Source organism: Macaca nemestrina, chromosome 7 (assembly GCF_043159975.1).
Source record: "Macaca nemestrina isolate mMacNem1 chromosome 7, mMacNem.hap1, whole genome shotgun sequence".
Taxonomy (NCBI): domain Eukaryota; kingdom Metazoa; phylum Chordata; class Mammalia; order Primates; family Cercopithecidae; genus Macaca; species Macaca nemestrina.
Genome location: NC_092131.1, coordinates 146575638 through 146595033, shown reverse-complemented (window position 1 = coordinate 146595033; position 19396 = coordinate 146575638). Strand labels below are relative to the sequence as shown.

General features: G+C 42.6%; 1 protein-coding gene across 2 annotated transcripts in view; it reads right to left on the bottom strand.

The window, feature by feature from the left end:
- Positions 1–14750, bottom strand: part of LOC105489891 (pygopus family PHD finger 1) — a 50216-nt gene extending 35466 nt beyond the window's left edge. Inside the window, exon 1 of one of the 2 annotated variants that reach the window (XM_011755087.3) lies at positions 14570–14750. In XM_011755087.3, the coding sequence (XP_011753389.1) occupies positions 14570–14618 (49 nt within the window). In that variant the 5' untranslated portion in view covers positions 14619–14750. Of the gene's footprint in view, positions 1–13599; positions 13787–14569 lie in introns of those variants that run through there. The other variant, XM_011755086.3, reaches the window with a different exon arrangement.
- Positions 14751–19396: the final 4646 nt, after the last annotated feature.

The window sequence follows — 19396 nt, the reverse complement described above, 5'->3', positions numbered from 1 at the left end:
ACTGTGACATGCAATTTACTGGAGAAATGAACTGCTTTCATAGAGATGATTAACACCGTGTGGTATTTTAAGCAGATAATTGCAACATTTGACCTCACCACAATAGCAATAAGAGGTGGCTATGAAATTACAGTAGTACAGTAAGTACAGTTAATTTTATGCAGTTATGATTTAATACTGCATCATTGTTTACATTTCCCTCAACTGCAAATGGTGCCACTTAGGGTCTGTAAATGCTTGTGTATGTAAGTTCTGATAAATTTTAACTTTTTATAATAGATTTGTGTAAGTTTTGTGGTAGTAAATGATAAAGCAGACTAGTATCTACATATATTTTATGCACTTAAGACATACTTAACTTTTCCTTAATTTGTTGGTATTTCTAGGCTACAGGGTTCATCTGTGAGTTTTTTTTTCTATTTGTTTCATTTCTTCAAAAAATTTCAGGTACAAACCCATGTTGTTCAAAGGTATACTGTATATGTGTGTGCATATGTACATAAGATACATAAAGATATCTTTAAAGATAAATGATATATAAAGATATCTTTATAAGGAGAGCTAATGTCATTTATTTTTTGTCTACCCACAGTATATGGCCTTATCCATAGGCAATAAATGTTTGTTGAATTAAATTAAGTGTTTTTGTTTTTGTTTGTTCCTTCACTTGCTATAGTATATTTCAACAGTTAACTGATGTAACAATTAAAAGACAAAAACTAAGACAATTTCCACAATACCAGATTGTTACAAAAATTAATTCAGTGAATGTTTACTGTGTCAGATACGGGGATAAGCACTTTATATACATTATTTCATCTGATCCTCAAAAAATTCTATGGCTATACCCATTTTATAGATGAGAAAACAGAGGCTCAGATTTAACTAACTTGCCCAAGGTCACAGAGTTGTGTCTTTCTGACTCAAAAGCCTATATATGAAGTTTTAAAGTATGTATTAGTGGTTCTCAAACTTCAGTATGCATAAAGATTACCCCAAAAGTTGGTTAAAATATAGATTCCTGAGTCCCACTCCTGAAGATTCTGTTTGAGTAATTCTGGGACAAAGCCCATGAACTTGGATTTCTAACAATCCTCCTCAGGTAATATAGATATTGGCCGTCCATCAACCATACACTGAGTAGCAATGTACAATTCTCTCCCCTAGGCTACACTACTTTGCTTTTTAAGCTTTATGACAAATACTGTAGTTAGTACTTTTTAAAAAATCACTATTTTTTTTGTAGGAAATAGACATGCTCATTATAAAGAAATATAAGCAATGCATACAAATACAAAGAAAAAAATCAATCACCCTGTTCACATCATTCTATACTCTCTGCTTCATCTCTACCAGGCTATGCCAATAGGGTGTGCTAGAGGGAGACTGGAAGGCTGGAGGAGAAAAATGAATATGCTCCTTCTGTTCCTCTCCATGGCACCCCTGGCCTGACGTCTCCTCCCTGCACTGGCAGTTTGTTTCAGTCATAGCAGTTGCAGTATATCTAGTTTGTAGTATTTCCAATACTTGCAGAAACAGACTTCTGTGCTCCTCAGAGACACGTGCACCAGGTGTCTGGGTCCCAGGCCTACAGGGCTGCTCTTCCAAGTCCAGAGGTATTAATACCAGCTTAAACAGTATTCCTTTCTCAGAGATCTGAGTTTGCACTCCACAGGGCCCCTCCTCTGAGTTTGTACAATTTAATAATTTCCACCTCATTCCTTTGTTCCACAGCCTTAGGAATGGCAGCTAGTTCCCCCAGTTGTTATCTCTGTGAAAACTTTGGCATCTTATTTTTGTTACTTAAATCTCTGTTAACAACACTTTATATTAAATTCTTTGTTAAAAATAACTGGTGTGGTTTCTGTTTCCTGACCAAATCCTAGTTGATTTACATTTCAAGTCCAATGAGCCAGAAACTATCATTACTATTAACATCAATAAAGCTGTTAAGGTTAATTTAAAAAAGAAAAACATCGGGCGTGGTGGCTCATTCCTGTAATCCCAGCACTTTGGGAGGCTGAGGCAGGCAGATCACCTGAGGTCAGGAGTTTGAGACCAGCCTGGCCAACATGGTGAAACCCTGTCTCTACTAAAAATACAAAAATTAGCCCGGTGTGGTGGCGGGTGCCTGTAATCCCAGCTACTTGGAAGGCTGAGACAGAAGAATCACTTGAACCCAGGAGGAGGAGGTTACAGTGATCCACTGAGATTGTGCCACTGCACTCCAGCCTGGGCGACAGAGCAAGACTCCTTCTCAAAAAAAAGAGAGAAGTGAGGAAAAGATTCTGTAAAGCAGCCTTGTTCCATCATCTTAACTTAGAAGCCTGTTAGATATGACATCCATGTTCTTTTCCTTAATCTTCATAAACTTATGAGGTAGGTGTGAAAGTAAAATAAATCTCGGGACCCCAAAATCACTAAGCCAAGGGAAAGGTCAAGCTGAGAACTACGTAGCTAGGCAAACCTGCCTCCCATTCTATTCCTAAATAAGACAGCAAAAAAGTTTAAAAAAAAAAAAACAAAAACAAAACAAACTACGTACCTCCCTCACAATTTGCCCATAAGGAAGAGTTCTGTTGAATTTCACCCTGCCAGTGTAAACTGATGGCTTATCTTCAAACGTGCAGGACAGACACTCATCCCTCTGCTTACCTGAGACAAATGCATATCTGATCGGTTTCTCTGCCCTGTTGTTTATGTAAAAAATGGAGATTCACTGAGTCAGACTAAATTGTGTATTCAGTGAAAGGCTGATCAAGGACTCAAAAGAATGCAAACTTTTGTCTCTTATCTGCCTATGACCTGGACACCTGCCCACCCCTCATTCCGCCACTTCTTTTGGACCAAGCCAATGTATCAATATTAGCTGATGTCTCATGTGTACCTAATATGTATAAAAGCAAGCTATATCCCCACCACCTTGGGCTCAGGAACCCCTGAGGTTGTGTCATGGGTGCGTCCGTCCTTAACCTTGGCAAAATAAACTTTCTAAATTGATTGAGATTTGTCTCAGATACTTTTGAGCTCACAAAGCAAGTCATTCCCAATTTTTAAAAAGTTAAGAAAAATAAACGTAAAGTAGTCACACCATTGATCAAAAGAAGCAATGAAATCTAAAACTAGATTTTTGTTTTAAGTGTACAGTCGGTGATTTTTATTTACCTGGTTATGTAATGATCATCACCATCTAATTCCTGAACATTATCATCATCCCCAAAAGAAACCCTATCCCATCAACAGTCACTCCTCATTCCCCACCCCCTGACAATTACTAATCCGCTTTTTTTTGGAGACAGAGTCTCACTCTATCACCCATGCAGGAGTGCTGTGGCACAATCTTGGCTCACTGCAAACTCCTCTGCCTCCCAGGTTCAGGTTTCAGCAATTTCCCTGCCTCAGCCTCCCAAGCAGCTGGGATTACAGGTGACTGCCACCACGCCTGGCAAATTTTTGTATTTGTAGTAGAGACCGGGTTCCACCATGTTGGCCAGGCTGGTCTCAAACACCTGACCTCAAGTGATCCACCTACTTGAATCTTAATCTACTTTCTATCTATGAATATGCCTATTCTGGACTTTTCATATAAATGGAATCATACAATATGTAGCTTTTTGTATACGGCTTCTTTCATTTAGTATAACATTTTCAAGGTTCATCCATGTTGTAGCACGTATCAGTTTTACTCCATTTTATGGCTGATTAACATTCCAATATATAAATATACCACATTTTGTTTATTCATTCACTAGCTGATGGACATTTCAGTTACTTCCACCTTTGGGGCTACTATGAATAATACCTCTATAAACATACTTGTACAAGTTTGTTTTTTTTTTTTTTTTCCCCACAAGTTTTTGTGTGAGCATGTTTTCAATCCTCTTGAGTATCTATCTAGAGGTGGAATCACTGGGTCATACAGCAATTTTATGTTTAACTCTGAGAAACTGCCAAACTGTTTTCCACAGCGGCTGCACCATTTCATATTTTCATCTGCAAAGTATGAGGGTTACAGTCCACATCCTCACCAACATTTTTCTGTTTTTGTTTTAATATAGCCTCCTAGTGAATGAATATAAAGTGATATCTCATTGTGGTTTTGATTTGCATTTCCATAATGACTAATGATGCAAACAATCTTTTATGTACTTACGGACCATTTATATCTTTTCTTTGGAGAAATATCTATTCAAATCCTTTGGCCATTCATTTCTTAGGTTGCATTTTGTTGCTGAATTGTAAAAATTATTTATATATTCTGGATACTAAACTCTTAGCTACAAGATTTGCAAACATTTTCTTCCATCATGTGGGTTGTCTATTTTTACTGACAGTATCCCTTGACACTCACAATTTTAAAATTTTGATGAAGTCCAATTTATCTATTTCTTCTTTGCTTAATTGAGTAAAACCAGGCTTATCTACCTCTAAGATACTATTGCTTCCCTAAAATCTTATCCATACACTAAGTCTTTGAAAGAAAAATATGGAAACTTCTGGTTCAAATTAAAAGAACTTCTGTATTTTAATTTTAATTTGATGTCATAATACCATCTGGGAAGATGGTAAATAAAGAATTGACAGTAAGAGCCAGTGCTCTCCTCAAGTTCATTTTTTTTCAAATCTAATGGTTTGAATAAACCTATTACCAATTTATAATTATTCAGTAGTCCATATAAAATGAACTGATGACTGCAGATTAATAATTTGCATGCAGTTTTTCTATAACACCATATACCCACATATTGAACAGAGAAATGTGATATCCTTGAATCTGAATACCTTGAGATGGTGATGAGCCTGACATGGAAAAAGAATTAGCAATGGTCTTAGAAGTCAAATAATAAAGTGGTTATATAAATAAACGAAGGTGCCAAACTTCAAAGTCCTATCTTCCCTAACATGTCATGAGTGTTTCATTTTAACAAAAGTATAAATAGAAAAAGGTAATTCTTTTTTTTTTTTTGAGACGGAGTCTTGCTCTATCACCCAGGCTGGAGTGCAGTGGTGCAATCTTGGCTCACTGCAAGCTCTGCCTCCCGGATTCACGCCATTCTCCTGCCTCAGCCTCCCGAGTAGCTGGGACTACAGGCGCCCACCACCATAGCCGGCTAATTTTTTGTATTTTTAGTAGAGACGGGGTTTCACCGTGTTAGCCAGGATGGTCTCGATCTGCTGACCTCGTGATCCGACCCGCATCGGCCTCCAAAGTGCTGCAATTACAGGCGTGAGCCACCACGCCCAGCCCAGCCCACAGCATTCTTAAGACTACTGAACAACCGTAATTTTACAATTAAAATGCTGTAATTTAAAAATGAACAAAATGTACTCTTAACGGTATCTACCATTTTTGCTCACTTTTCAAGAATCAAATAATTGCTCATACTTAATATACAGCAAAACTCCTGATGCTTGAAATCATTTAAATAAATTTTTCATTTTCAAGCAATCCACCTAAAATTCTTTTTTGAACATTGAGTTTTATGGTAATAATTTTATATTTAAGAACCTAACATTTCCCTCTGTAAAACAGGTCTTCAAATTCCCACTGGTCTCCCACTTACCTCTTTGTGTTACTGAGGTCCATGGGGTTTAAGGTTGCTTAGAAAGGTAAAGCTTAGGAGAATAGGTGGATGGTATTCACATGTGAAGATAATGATACAATAATACCTCTGATAATGAACTTCTTTCATGAACAAAGTCAGGCAAATTTTTAGCCAAAAAAACTCAGAAATCATGGGGAACAAAGCTGCAGATATTCATGAATGTTATTCAATAAACAGTTTCTATTTGTCTTTTCCAACAAAATGGTGAAACCTCAGAGTTTTCTGCTTAAAAAAATTTTTTTTTTTCTTTCTGTAGGAAGAAAACATTTCTGTTCTCTTCACACCCACTCCTAATCAAAATAAGAATCTGCTGTAGGTTATTTACATTTATTGATTGACTGATTAAATATACCTAAAAGTGAATGTTGATCACATTACTTAAACAGAATGTGTATTTTAGACTTATTTCTGATGTTAATAGCAAACAGATCACTTAGAATGCAGAAGACAATGTTCTAAGTGGTTTATATATATTAACCAATTTAATCCTTCAAACAACTCCATGAGATAAGTACCATTATTATTCTGATTTTGCAGCTGAGGAAACTGATGCAGGGATGTTAAGTAACTTGCCAAGGACCATACAGCTAATAAATGGCAGAGCTGGGATAAAAACCTTGGCAGTCAGGCTCACAGTTACAATGCTGTACTGTTTCTCATTATTGCAGTTGGCACATCAATAGAGATTAGGAATAAAAAAGGAGATCTGAAATCATTCTTGACCATACTTTAAGGCTAATTTTGATGTTAAAGATGACTCAGACCACTCGGGTTGCTTAAAACAAGAATGTCAGAAGACAAAACTGTATAATCTTCCCAGGAGGTAACTTCTCTACACACCTGGGAAAAGCAAACCAGGAAGAGTAATGGCTTGAAGTTACTGAAACCTATTCATTAATGCTCATCAAATTGGATTTCAGAAACATTTGTTGAACTTGTGGAAGTATAAAATAAATAAAAGTAATAATTTCTCCCTGTAAGGATCTTATAACCTATAGGAAACAACCCTTTTCTTTTGAAACTCTTAAATTTAATGTGATAAACACTGTGATAGAGATGAGCACAGGATACTGAGGGAACATAAGGAACTCCCACCAAATCTTGGCTGAGTGGGGAGCTCAGGAAAACGTCCTGGGAGATTTCAACTGAGCTGAAACTTTGAGGATGAGTATCGCCCAAAGGTGGTAGAAAAGGCGGACAGGTTTAGCAGGAGGGATAGAATATGCAAAGGAAGTTTTAAAAGCAAGAGAGACCACGACAACATTTAGAGAGGAAGTGTGAATACTGTAGGACTGGAGCATAAGAAACAGGGAAAGCACTTCATGGAGTGTGAAGAATAGAGGACTAAGTGGTAGACCTGGGCCAAATCAAAAACAGCCAACATAAGAAAGTTTGATTTTTACTCGAAAGGTAATAGGAAACCACTGAATAATTCTACAAAAGAGAGTAACGTGGCTCAATTGTGTTTGGGGACCACTATGGCAATGCAGCATAGTAGCTAAGAGCTTGGGCCCTAGATTTTGAGTTGTGGCTTTGCTGCTTATTCACTGGATAAACTTATATATGTTACTTAAGCACATACTACTTAACCTCTCTGAATGTCAATTCCTCAACTGTAAACCAACAATAATAATAACATCTAATTCACAGATTTACTGAGAGGATTAAGCAAGAAGATCCATTTAAAACACTCAGAACTATGTATTTGGTAAGCTATTCATCACTATCAGTGGCAATGTGGAAATGGATTAAGAGGGACTAAGGGGGAAGCCATGAAACCAATGAGAGGGTTACTGAAATAAAGGGAAAAGCAAAACCTAAAATAAAGAAGCAGCTGTGGAAAGGTCAATAAGCCAATGGGTTCAAAACATTAAGGAGAGGCCAGGCGCGGTGGCTCACACCTGTAATCCCAGCACTTTGGGAGGCCAAGGTGAGCAGATCACCTGAGGTCAGGAGTTCGAGACCAGCCTGGCCAACATGGTGAATTCCCCCCTCTACTAAAAATACAAAAATTAGCTGGGCGTCGTGGCATGTGCCTATAATCCCAGCTACTCAGGAGGCTGAGGCAGGAGAATCGCTTGAACCTGGGAGGCAGAGGCTGCAGTGAGCCAAGATCATGCCATTGCACTCCAGCCTGGGCTACAGAGCAAGACTCCATCTCAAAAAAAAAAAACAAAAAAAAATTAAGGAGACAGAAATTCTAGGACTTTGGGACAGTGTTGCGTGGGAGTAGGGGATGGATAAAGATGGCCATGTTCCCCAAGAGAGGGAATATGGGAGAAAAAGCATCATGGACATCTCATGGATAGAAACATTTTATTCCACACATTAAAAACAAAATTCATTTATCGACCCCTCATTAATCCATTCTTCCTTCATTATCTGTAACACCACCCTCTCATGGTTTTTCTCCTACCTCTCTGACTCCTTCACATTCTGCTTTTCAGGGTCTTTTTCCCTGCCTTGTCTCCCAAATGTTAGTGTTTCCAAAGTTGATGTTCTCAATGCTGTTCTCTTTTTACTGCTCACTCTCTCTTGTGTGAGCTCATATACTCCCAAGGCATTAATTAATATTCACCTGTTTACTGATGACTTCCAGATCTCTACTTCTGGGTCGGACTACTCAACCCAGTTCCAAACCACATATATCCATTGTATATACTGGAATATCCCAGGATACTCACTCAATGTGTCTAAAACCAAACTCACTTTCCTGATAATCTGCCTAGCTCTTATATGGACCAATTTTAAAAACAAAAACAAAAAACCTTTCCTTCAGACTTTCTCTCACAGGCTCTTCCCCAACCCCCAATTTGCGACTGCATAAATTATGCTCCTTCTCCAATCTTAATCCAAATCCTCTATATTTATCCCATCGAGACAGTCTATATTTTCTTGTAAAGTCCATTTTTAGTAACTTTTATGACATTTCTGTACTATTCCATTCTAAAATACATCCTTATCCCTTCTATGTTATTTCTAACTCTGGTTAAAAGCACTGAAATAAATGCCCTCAACTTCCTTCTTCATCTCTAAATTTTTTTTTCTCCATTCTCTTTTTCTCCAAGACTAAACTTCCATGTGTATACTTGATGCTAATCCTGTTCCCTTAGCTGCAAAGACCTGATTTATGAGAATAGAAAACTTGTCTGTCTCATATCCAGCTACTGGAATAATGACTGTATAGCATATGGTCTATATTTTTAAAACGTGTATTGAATGCCTTATTTACAAATGAATTATCCTCTCTCTCTGGTGCCTTTCCAGTTTTTCCCCTCTCCTTCTACCTTGGGTTCTTCTGTAAATCTACAAATATGTTTAAGTCTTTTTCCAATGAAGAAGAAAAAAGACTAATATTTTCTCTTGACTCTCTTTTTAAGATATTTGCTATGTCTTTCCGTCTACCACCAAGCTTCTTTTAAGTTTTAAGCCACATCTTCATCGTTTAATCTTTTACCACATTTTTTGTTTTTGTTTTGAGACAGGGTCTTGCTGTTACCTAGGCTGGAGTGCATTGGTGTGAACATGGCTCACTGCAGCCTCGACCTCCTGGGCTCAAGGGATCCTCCTACCTCAGCCTCCTGAGTAGCTGGGACGACAGGTACACACCACCATTAATTTTTAAATGTTTTGTAGAGATGGGTTCTCCGTATGTTGCCCAGGCTGGTGTCAAACTCCTGGGCTGAAGCGATGCTCTATGCTTCAGCCTCCCAAAGTGTTGGGATTACAGGCATGAGCCACCACACCTGGCCCCACGTTAATGTTCAACACTTTGAAATGTGGTTTCCTCCTAAAACTGCCTTCTCAAAATTACAAGAGACCTCCTAGACCCTTTCTCACATTTTTATCTCCTCTGATGCTTTCTGCACATCACTTAAGACAAAAGAACACTCACTGAACTCTTCTCCCTCCTTGATTCCCAAAAAGATGTGCTCTTTTATTTCCTATAAATAATCACAGGCCTTACCATGCTATTTGTAGCTATTTATTTGTCACTGTTCTGTACTAGACTTAACAATTTCTTGAAGACAGGTGTCGTATCTTTTTTTTTTTTTTTTTGAGATAAGGTCTCACCCCAATTGCCCAGGCAGGAGTGCAGTCGTGCGATCTCAACTCACTGCAGCCCCAACCTCCCTAGACTCAGGTGATTCTCCCACCTCAGCCTCCCAAGTAGCTAAGACCACAGGCACATGCCACCATGCCCAGCTAATTTTTTGTATTTTTAGTAGAGTCAGGTTGTTGCCCAGACTGGTCTTAAACTTCTGAACTCAAGTAATCCACCTGCCTCAGCCTTCCAAGGTGCTGGGATTACAAGTGTGAGCCACCACGCCCAGCCAGGTGTCATATCTTAATCAGTGTATTCCCACTATATAGCACTGTGATTGCTCAATAAATATTTGTTGAATACATGAATGAATATTGCCATCAGATCAATGCCTAAAAGAGTTCTAGGAATACTGGAGAATGGGAGTGTTGGTTAAAATAACGATGACAGTTGACATTCTAAGGGAAAAGGGCAAGTAAAAGCAGTATGAGGGGCAATGGACTATCAGAAAGCAGCATAATTCATGTATTCACGCATTCATTCATCTGACATTTACTATGGGCAAGGCAAATAAGACAATCAAGACGTCGTACCTGTCCTCACAGATCTGTCTTATAATCAAAAGCTGAAGGTTTGGGGTGGAGTGTTAAGAACTGGTGGAAAACAGAAGTAAGATACCACGTCACTAAAGAGTAATTCTAAATCTAATGTTAAAATATAAGGACAGTTTGGAAGACCACAGCCAGCTGCTTCTCGTCTACTCACACCTTTGTGATCTAGGTCTATTAGTAGCAGTTCTCAAACTTCAGTATGCATAAGGAGCACCTGGGGATCTTGTTAAAGATGAAGTCCTGACTCTGTGGATCCCAGAAGTCCTGATTCTGTAGATCCACGAATCTATGTTTTAATAAGCATCACAAGCGATGCTTTTGGTCTGCAGAGCATGCTACTGTAAAGTCCTCAGTCATTCATGTTTTAATTTTGCCATATCTGGGTTATACCTATAATATTACTTTCTTAATAATTCATTTAATTGCTGTATGTGTGTGTTTATACACATATGTATCTTAGCCTTATCCTAAGCAAGGTATTTGGTGACTTTTTTGTTTTAATACATGTAAAATAAATACACAACCATTAAAAAGGTCTGTCTCTATTACATCAGCATATGGGAAAGTTTGAAAAGCACTGCTCCAGAGTTCATGCCCTGCAAACATCACATCCTGCATGCAGTCTGATGATATAAATTATATTAAATAACAAAAAGTTCCAGGGCAATGAAGTTCAGCAGAATTGTGCTTCGGAAGAGCTCATTATAAAATAATCCAAAAATATTTTTTTTTTTTTTTAGACGGAGTCTCACTCTGTCGCCCAGGCTGGAGTGCAGTGGCCGGATCTCAGCTCACTGCAAGCTCCGCCTCCCGGGTTTACGCCATTCTCCTGCCTCAGCCTCCCGAGTAGCTGGGACTACAGGCGCCCGCCACGTCGCCCGGCTAGTTTTTTGTATTTTTAGTAGAGACGAGGTTTCACCATATTAGCCAGGATGGTCTGGATCTCCTGACCTCGTGATCCGCCCGTCTCGGCCTCCCAAAGTGCTGGGATTACAGGCTTGAGCCACCGCGCCCGGCCCAAAAATATTTTTTAAATGAATAATGATTACAAAATGACATTAAGGAAATCCTCCCCATAACATCAAAATATTGACTTTTTATTTTAAAAAGTGCTTTGTCTTTTATTCTGGTACTTAACTCTCAGAATATTCTTGAGCTAACACCGGAGCCAATCCCAATAGCTAAGCCGTAGAACTTAACAGCAGTTGAACAAAATGAAGATATATCTGTGTTCTTGCCCCACAATAAAACACTCATCCATTTTATTTAGAATTACATTTGATTAGGACTGATAATTCAGTTCAAAGGTATAAACTTGATACCTCTTTCTTTTCCTTTAACCCCCAAACAATTTATAATAGTAGGCAAAATTATACAGCAAAAATATCAGGGGAATAATTGTATCTCAGGAAGGTCTATTCCTTAAAGGCTTTGGCAACTCACAACCACAAATAGAAAAGACAAAATATTTCACCAAATTAAAGGTTGTGCTGATATTAAGCCTTTAAAAACAATACTCTTCTCTAAATCATGTTTTCTCTTAAATGGCTAAGAAAATCATTTTCTACCAAAATACTCGAGTGGATGTCTTTTGGATTGTGTGTCACAAGCCAGTTCTATACTTGTTTAATTTCTGGTCACATTGAACAAAAACAAAAATGAACGACTGTGGTCCTTCATCTCTACATCACTTAAGTCAGCTGGAAATTTACCTTATTACTTACTGATTTATAAAGCACTTTACCCTGTTTACCCTGTTTGGATGACTACTGCAATCGCCTCTCTACTAGTCTCCCCTGCTTCAGCCTTTTCTCTACAGTCTGTTCTCCGCGCAGCAGCTTACGATGCCCTGTTTAAAATGTCAGCTTACTCACTCTTAACGCTCAAAACTCTGCAGACCTTTTCTCAGAGTAAAAGCCAGTCTTTTAAATGGCACACCAGGCCCTCTAATACACAATCATCCTACAGCCCACAGCATTAAGACTACTGAACGACTGTAATTTTACAATTAAAATGCTGTAATTTAAAAATGGACAAAATGTACTCTTAATGTTATCTATCATCTTTGCTCACTTTTCAAGAATCAAATAATTCTTGACCCTACCCCTCAGCCCCTGTCACAGGACTCTTTCCTTACTCACTTTGCTGCAGTTACAATAGCTTCTTTGCTGTTGATTGCATATACTGGGCATATTCCAGACACAGGCTTTGCACTTGCTGCAGCTTTTCTGAGAGTGCTCTTCCCACGTGAATCCATATGGCCCTGCTCTATCATTTCCTTTAGGTCTTTGCTCAAACATCATCTTCCAGGTGTGCCCTTTCATGATCACCTTACGGACAATCCATACATCCCACCCCCACACATATTTCCTCTCCTCTTTTCCTCTTTTGTAGTCCACCATATCACCTACGATTTGGCATTCTGTATCTACTGTTTATCATTTGTTTACCCCACAAGAGGGTGAATTCCTTCTGGATGAAGATCGTCTATCTGCTTTGTTCACTGCTGTATCCCAGGAACAAGAACAGGTCTAGCACATAGTAGATGTTCAATAAATATTTGCTTAATGAACAATATTACTCCAACTCTAGAACTTTCAGTCTTAACCCTATTAAGAGCTAAAAGGCATCCCCCAATTTCCGGGTGGCATTTGACTTTCGTGAACTTATACGCAGTATCTTTTGTTTGACACACGGTTCCCTCTGATTTTTCTTAGATATGTGCAAGAAAGATGAAAATCAATCATGCATAACACTGATTTTAGATAATTTCTTATCCATAAACCAATAGAGAAAATGCCTTCTGAATTTGTAGCTTCTCCTCTTAAACCTAAGGAACATAAACTGAGTATCTGTTGCCTTTGCCGCGTGGGGGGGGGGAGGGTTGGAAGGGGGCCAGGAGAGACGTGAAAGCCCAGGAGCCCTTCTTTAAGAGCGTCAACTCTTGTGCACTCCAACTTACTTTTTTGAGGGGGTGGGCATCGTTCGAGGTCTCTGCCAGGGGGTGTCTGTTTTTCACCCTTTGAGGTGCCTATTGTGCTGTGTCTTGAGAACGAGGAGAGGTGGGCGAGGAGGGGGTAAGAAGGGATGCTGCGTGCGGCTCCAACTGCCTCCGAACACAAAGTCGGGAGGCGAGGGATCCGCGCGGGTGTCTCGGGGGCCAGCGGGCGCCCGGGCCGCGCGCTCGGATCGCAGCCTCGGCCCCGGGGCGCGGGCGGGACGCGGGCTGCGCGGAGTTAGGCCCGGACAGAGCCCCATGGCCTCCCGGCGGCCGGGCACGGGGCCCCGCGCACCTCACTCACCCCGGTTCCCCCAATCCGGCACCCTTCTCGGTTACCTCGAACTCTCTTCAGCGAAATGGGATCCTTCTCCTGTTCTGCTGACATTACAGACCGCAAAGCATGACTCCCCCCCAGGCCGCGGGAATTCGGTCTCTTTGATGCTGCGGCGGCGGCTCCTCCTCCTCGCGGGGCCGCTGCGGCTGCGAGGCAAGCCTCGGAGCCGAGGCACGGCCGAGGGCGGTGGGGACGCGGGCCGACTTTGCAAAGTTTGGGAGGAGGACGAGGCCTCGGGGCGGCGGGGCGGCGTGCGGGCACCGGCGGGGCTCAGCGGCGGTGGCCGGGAGCGCGGCCTGGGGGCGGCCCCCCACCCGGGGCCGGCATGTGCTGAGGGCGAGTGCGCCGCCGCCGCCGCCGCCGCCGCCTCCCACTCCTTCTTCTTCGCCGCCGCCGCCGCCGCAGGAGCCGCTGACAGGGGAGGCAAGAGGCTGGCGGCCCGGCCCTGGCGGCACACTCACAGCGCCCTCTGAGGAGGAGGTCTGCTCTCTCGCCGCTCCCGAGTCGCAGACACAAAAGCCCCCAGACTGGAGCCGCCTGCAAAACCCGCTCTGGGGCGGGCGAGGGACGTGGCGCGGCCCCGCGGCTTCCCCGCCCTGAGCTCCCCAGCCCCGCGCGGGGACGGGCTTCGGGGGGCGGGGGCCGCTGCCTCGTCCCGCTGCGCCTCCCGCCACCGCCGCCGCCTCGCGCTCCGCCTCGGCCCAGCCCCCACGGCCCGCGCGCGCCTCTCGCTCCGCGCCGGGGCTCGCGGGCCCGCGGCTCTTGCAGCCCGGACGGGCAGCGCGCGCCTAGGGGCCGCCCCGCCCCGCGCCGGGCGCTCCCTCGCAGCCCGCCAGGCCCGAGGACGCCAGACCCTGCGGCTGACGCGACCGGGCCCAGCTTTCGCAAGGAAAGGGCATCTCCGAACTTCGTCGGAGGCCACAGCAGCCGGTATCTCGGCCTCGCAGCCAGGGATCGCAAAGATGAACGTACCATGCGAGGAAACTTTGTAAGCCGGAGCTGGAGAGTTCTCGGCGGGCATGTGGGGATCCAGATTCCCCGACTCCGTGTCCGCGTGGCCGTGGTGTGGACACCTGTTTGTGGAATGCCTCCACTTGGTATTTTAACGACTTGACTCTTCAAGAAAAAGCGACGTAGAATGAATATCAGGACGGTGTGTGTGTGGGGGGGGGGGGTGGTGTTGAAGCAGTGACGCGGCTGAATCTCATTTAGACGTTAAATTTTAGGAGGAACACCCCCGGTGTGATTGTAAATTAGATGTGATCACCCGTCCACATTCTTCAGTTGGGCTGTGTGACCGGAGGCGACTTGGGTAACCTCTCTGGGTCTCAGTTTTCTGGTCTATAAAAGGCAGTGGGGCTACATCTCGAAGGTTTCTTCTAGCTCTAACATTGTTTAACGTAGTTCTACGAAATTGTTTTCCCTGGTTTTTTGTTGTTGTTGTTGTTGTTGTTGTTGTTTTTGCTAGGTTTTCTAGTTATCCACTGGGCTTATTTTGATGTAAGAATCACCGAAAAGCACTCATGAAGCGTGGGAGGACATAGAAATAGCTACAGACTGGAGTCTCGTCCTTCCAGAGACAGACACCCAACTCATTCAGCTGCACAGTGTCCCAGAGAACAGATGTAAACATGAAGCCAACGTACAGCCTCAACAGCTGCATACCAGACAAGCGCCACATAGTGTGTTCCGGGCCAAATGTAACCCTTTATCTAATCAGGGTGGTCTGGAATGATGGAATTCCTGATTAGAAGAGTCAGACTAGGACAGGCTAGGGAAAATATTCTTACAGGAAGCACCCCGAGGAGAAGGTTCCTGCTAACTAGAATGTAACCTCCATGCAGGCAGGAATTTTGAATGGTTCGCTGCTGTATCCTCTGGTACCTAATAATGACAAACACATAGTAAGTGTTCGAGAAAATGTTTACTGATGTATGAATAAACAGACTTCAAGTGGCCCTGGAACGACTGGGATGGCAGGGCTTTGGTAAGAGTAATAAAGCCGAAGCAAATGGTAATATAATAGATTGGGGGCCGGGTGCGGTGGCTCACGCCTGTAATCCCAGCACTTTGGGAGGCAAAGACGGGGCGGATCACGAGGTCAGGAGATCCAGACCATCCTAGCTAACATGGCTAAAAAGACAAAAATTTAGTTAGGCGGGTGTGGTGGCGGGCGCCTATAGTCCCAGCTACTGGGGGGCTGGGGCAGGAGAATGGCGTGAACCCGGGAGGCGGAGCTTGCAGTGAGCCGAGATGGCGCCACTGCACTCCAGCCTGGGAGACAGCAAGACTCCGTCTCAAAAAAATAAGTAAATAAACATAAACATAAAAAAGCAGATTGGATCTGATAGTTTACCTTATAGGGTTGTTGGAGGAAAATTTGAAAGCACTTTGGTAAGTCAACAAAGAAATGAAGGCCAGGCATGGTGGCTCAGGCCTGTAAATCCCAACACTTTGGGAGGTTGAGGCAGAAGGATCACTTTAGCCCAGGAATTTGAGACGAGCCTGGGCAACAAAGCTAGACCCTTCTCTACAAAATAATTTTTAAAAATTAGCCAGGCATGGTGGCATGGGCCTGTAGTCCCAGCTACTCAGGAAGCTGAGGCAGGAAGCTCCCTTAAGCCCAGGAGTTAAAGGTTGCAGTGAGCCATGATTACGCCACTACACTTCATCCTGGGTAACAGAGCAAGCAAGACCCTGTCCCCGCTCCAAAAAAAATATGGAAATGACATGTTTTCATTTTATAACTCTTAGTGCAAGGAGAATGGCTCAGAAAAATCATTGCTAAGAGATTTTGAGTTCTTTATTGTAATTCCCTAAAGCTAGAGACTCAGAAATAGTAGGAAAATCAAGAGATGAATTGGCTTCTTTTTCATGATTCATCAAGAATAAAAAGACCTTCTTACTTGGGCATAGTCTTTTAGATCGACTTTACTTCCAAATCTTGATGGCTTGCTTGCACATAATCAGAATTACCTGGAGAGCATTCCAAAATTTCAGATTCCTAAGTCCCTCCCCAGATTTCCTCAAGTCAGAATCTCTAGACGTCTGTTTTTAAAGGCTCCCTAGATGATTCAAAAGCAATGAGCTGATTTGATGACTTGCATTTATCAGCCATTTGGTGTAAAACATTGTCACCCAAAGATATACAGAGATCGAGACAATGGTTCCTGTCCTTAAGAATTTCACAGTTTGGGGGAGGAAGTAGAGGTTTAAGGTAACATGAACAATGCAAAATGCCAAGCACTGCAATAGACTACCGTGTCAGCAGAGGAGAGAAACCCTCAAGTCAGCTTGGGAGGCAGGAAGCTGATGATGTTTTTAGGAGAGCCTTAAGAAGAACATATAGGAGGCTGGGTGTGGTGGCTCACGCCTATAATCCCAGCACTTTGGGAGGCCGAGGCGAGTGGATCACGAGGTCAGGAGTCAAGACCAGCCTGGCCAAGATGGTGAAACCCCATCTCTACTAAAAACACACAAAAAAGCCAGGCATGGTGGCAGGTGCCTGTAATCCTAGCTACTCAGGAGGCTAAGGCAGAGAATTGCTTGAACCCGGGAGGCAGAGGTTGCAGTGAGCCAAGATTGTGCCACTGCGTTCCAGCCTAGACAACAGAGAGAGACTCTGTCTCAAAACAAAACAAAACAAAACAAAAACATATAGGAGTTGTTTCCAGGGGTTGAGGGTAAAGGTTAGGTAATGAGGAGTTATTGCTTAATGAGTACAGTATTTCAGTTTGGGATATTGAAAATTTTCTGGAGATGGACAGTGGTAATAGTTACACAACAATGTGAATGTAATTAATGCCACTAAATTGTACCTAGTGGCTAAAATGGTAAATTTTATGTTACATGTATTTTACCATAAAATGGTTGAGGTGAGAACATGTAGAAAATAAAACAGATTGCGAGGGCAAATGGAGTCTTGTAATCAGAGGGAACAGAGTTTCCAAAGGACAAGAAAGGTGAAAACATATGAATCTTTTGGAGACTGTAAGTAGTTGGAGCATAAGGTACCCTTTGAGATGTGGCAGGAGCTGATTCTGAGGAAGTAGACAAGAGGCCAGACCTCTGAAGGGCATTGCATGCCACACCAAGAATTTTTGATTTTATCCTGAAAGCAATGGATAAACATTGAAGAGTTTAAGCAGGTGAGTGACATGTTTACGTCTGCATTTTAGAAAGATCATTCTGGCTACTAGGTGAAAGATGGATTAGAGAGGCACAAAACATTAGTATCTTAGTCTATTTGTGCTGCTCTAACAGAACATCAAAGACTGGGTAATTTTTTTTTTTTTTTTTTTTTTTTTTTTTTTTTTTTTTTTTTTTTTTTGAGACGGAGTCTCGCTCTGTCGCCCAGGCTGGAGTGCAGTGGCTGGATCTCAGCTCACTGCAAGCTCCGCCTCCCGGGTTTACGCCATTCTCCTGCCTCAGCCTCCCGAGTAGCTGGGACTACAGGCGCCCGCCACATCGCCCGGCTAGTTTTTTGTATTTTTTAGTAGAGACGGGGTTTCACCATGTTAGCCAGGATGGTCTCGATCTCCTGACCTCGTGATCCGCCCGTCTGGGCCTCCCAAAGTGCTGGGATTACAGGCTTGAGCCACCGCGCCCGGCCAAGACTGGGTAATTTTTAAAGAACAGAAATTTATTCCTCATGGTTCTGGAGGGTAAGAACTCTTAAGATTAAGATGCTGGCATTTGGTGAGGGCTACTCTCCACTTCCAAGATGGTGCTTTGAACACTATGTCCTCCGGAAGGAAGGAACACTGTTCTTACAAGGCAGAAGCTAGAAGAGCAAAAAAGGGCACATTAAAGGTAATCAAGCCCTTTTAGAAGGGCACCTAATCCTGTTCATGAGGGAGGAATCCGCATGGTCTAACCACCTCTTAAAAGCAATGCCTCCTGGCCAGGCACGTTGGCTCACGCCTGTGATCCCAGAACTTTGGGATGCCGAGGCGGGCAGATCACGAGGTCAGGAGATCAAGATCATCCTGGCTAACACGGTGCAACCCCATCTCTACTAAAAATAAAAAAAATTAGCTGGGCGTCTCATGCCTATAATCCCAGTACTTTAGGAGGCCGAGGTGGGTGGATCACGAGGTCAGGAGATTGAGACCATCCTGGCTAACATGGTGAAACCCCATCTCTACTAAAAAAAAATACAAAAAATTAGCCAGGTGCGGTGGTGGGCACCTGTGGTCCCAGCTACTCGGGAGGCTGAGGCAGGAGAATGGCGTGAACCCGGGAGGTAGAGCTTGCAGTAAGCCAAGATTGGCCTGCTGCACTCCAGCCTGGGCGACAGAGCAAGACTCCCTCTCAAAAAGGAAAAAAAAAAAAAAAAAAGGCAATACCTCCTAACACTATCATATTGTTGACACCTGAATTTTGGAGTGGACACATTCAAATCATACCAGGTAGGAATTATAACATAGCCAACAAGCATATGAAAAAAAGCCCAACATCACTGATCATTAGAGAAATGAAAATCAAAACCACAATGAGATACCATCTCATACCAGTCAGAACAGCTATTATTAAAAAGTCAAATTTACAGTCAGTCCCACCAACAGTGTATAAGCATTCCTTTTTCTCTGCAACCCCAGAACTACCATTTGACCCAGCAATCTCTTTACTGGGTATATACCCAAAGGAATATAAATCATTCTATCATACAGACACATGCACACATATGTTCATTGCAGCACTATTCACAATAGCAAAGACATGGAATCAACCTAAATGTCCACCAATGGCAGACCAGATAAAGAAAATGTGGTACATATATACCATGGAATAGTATGC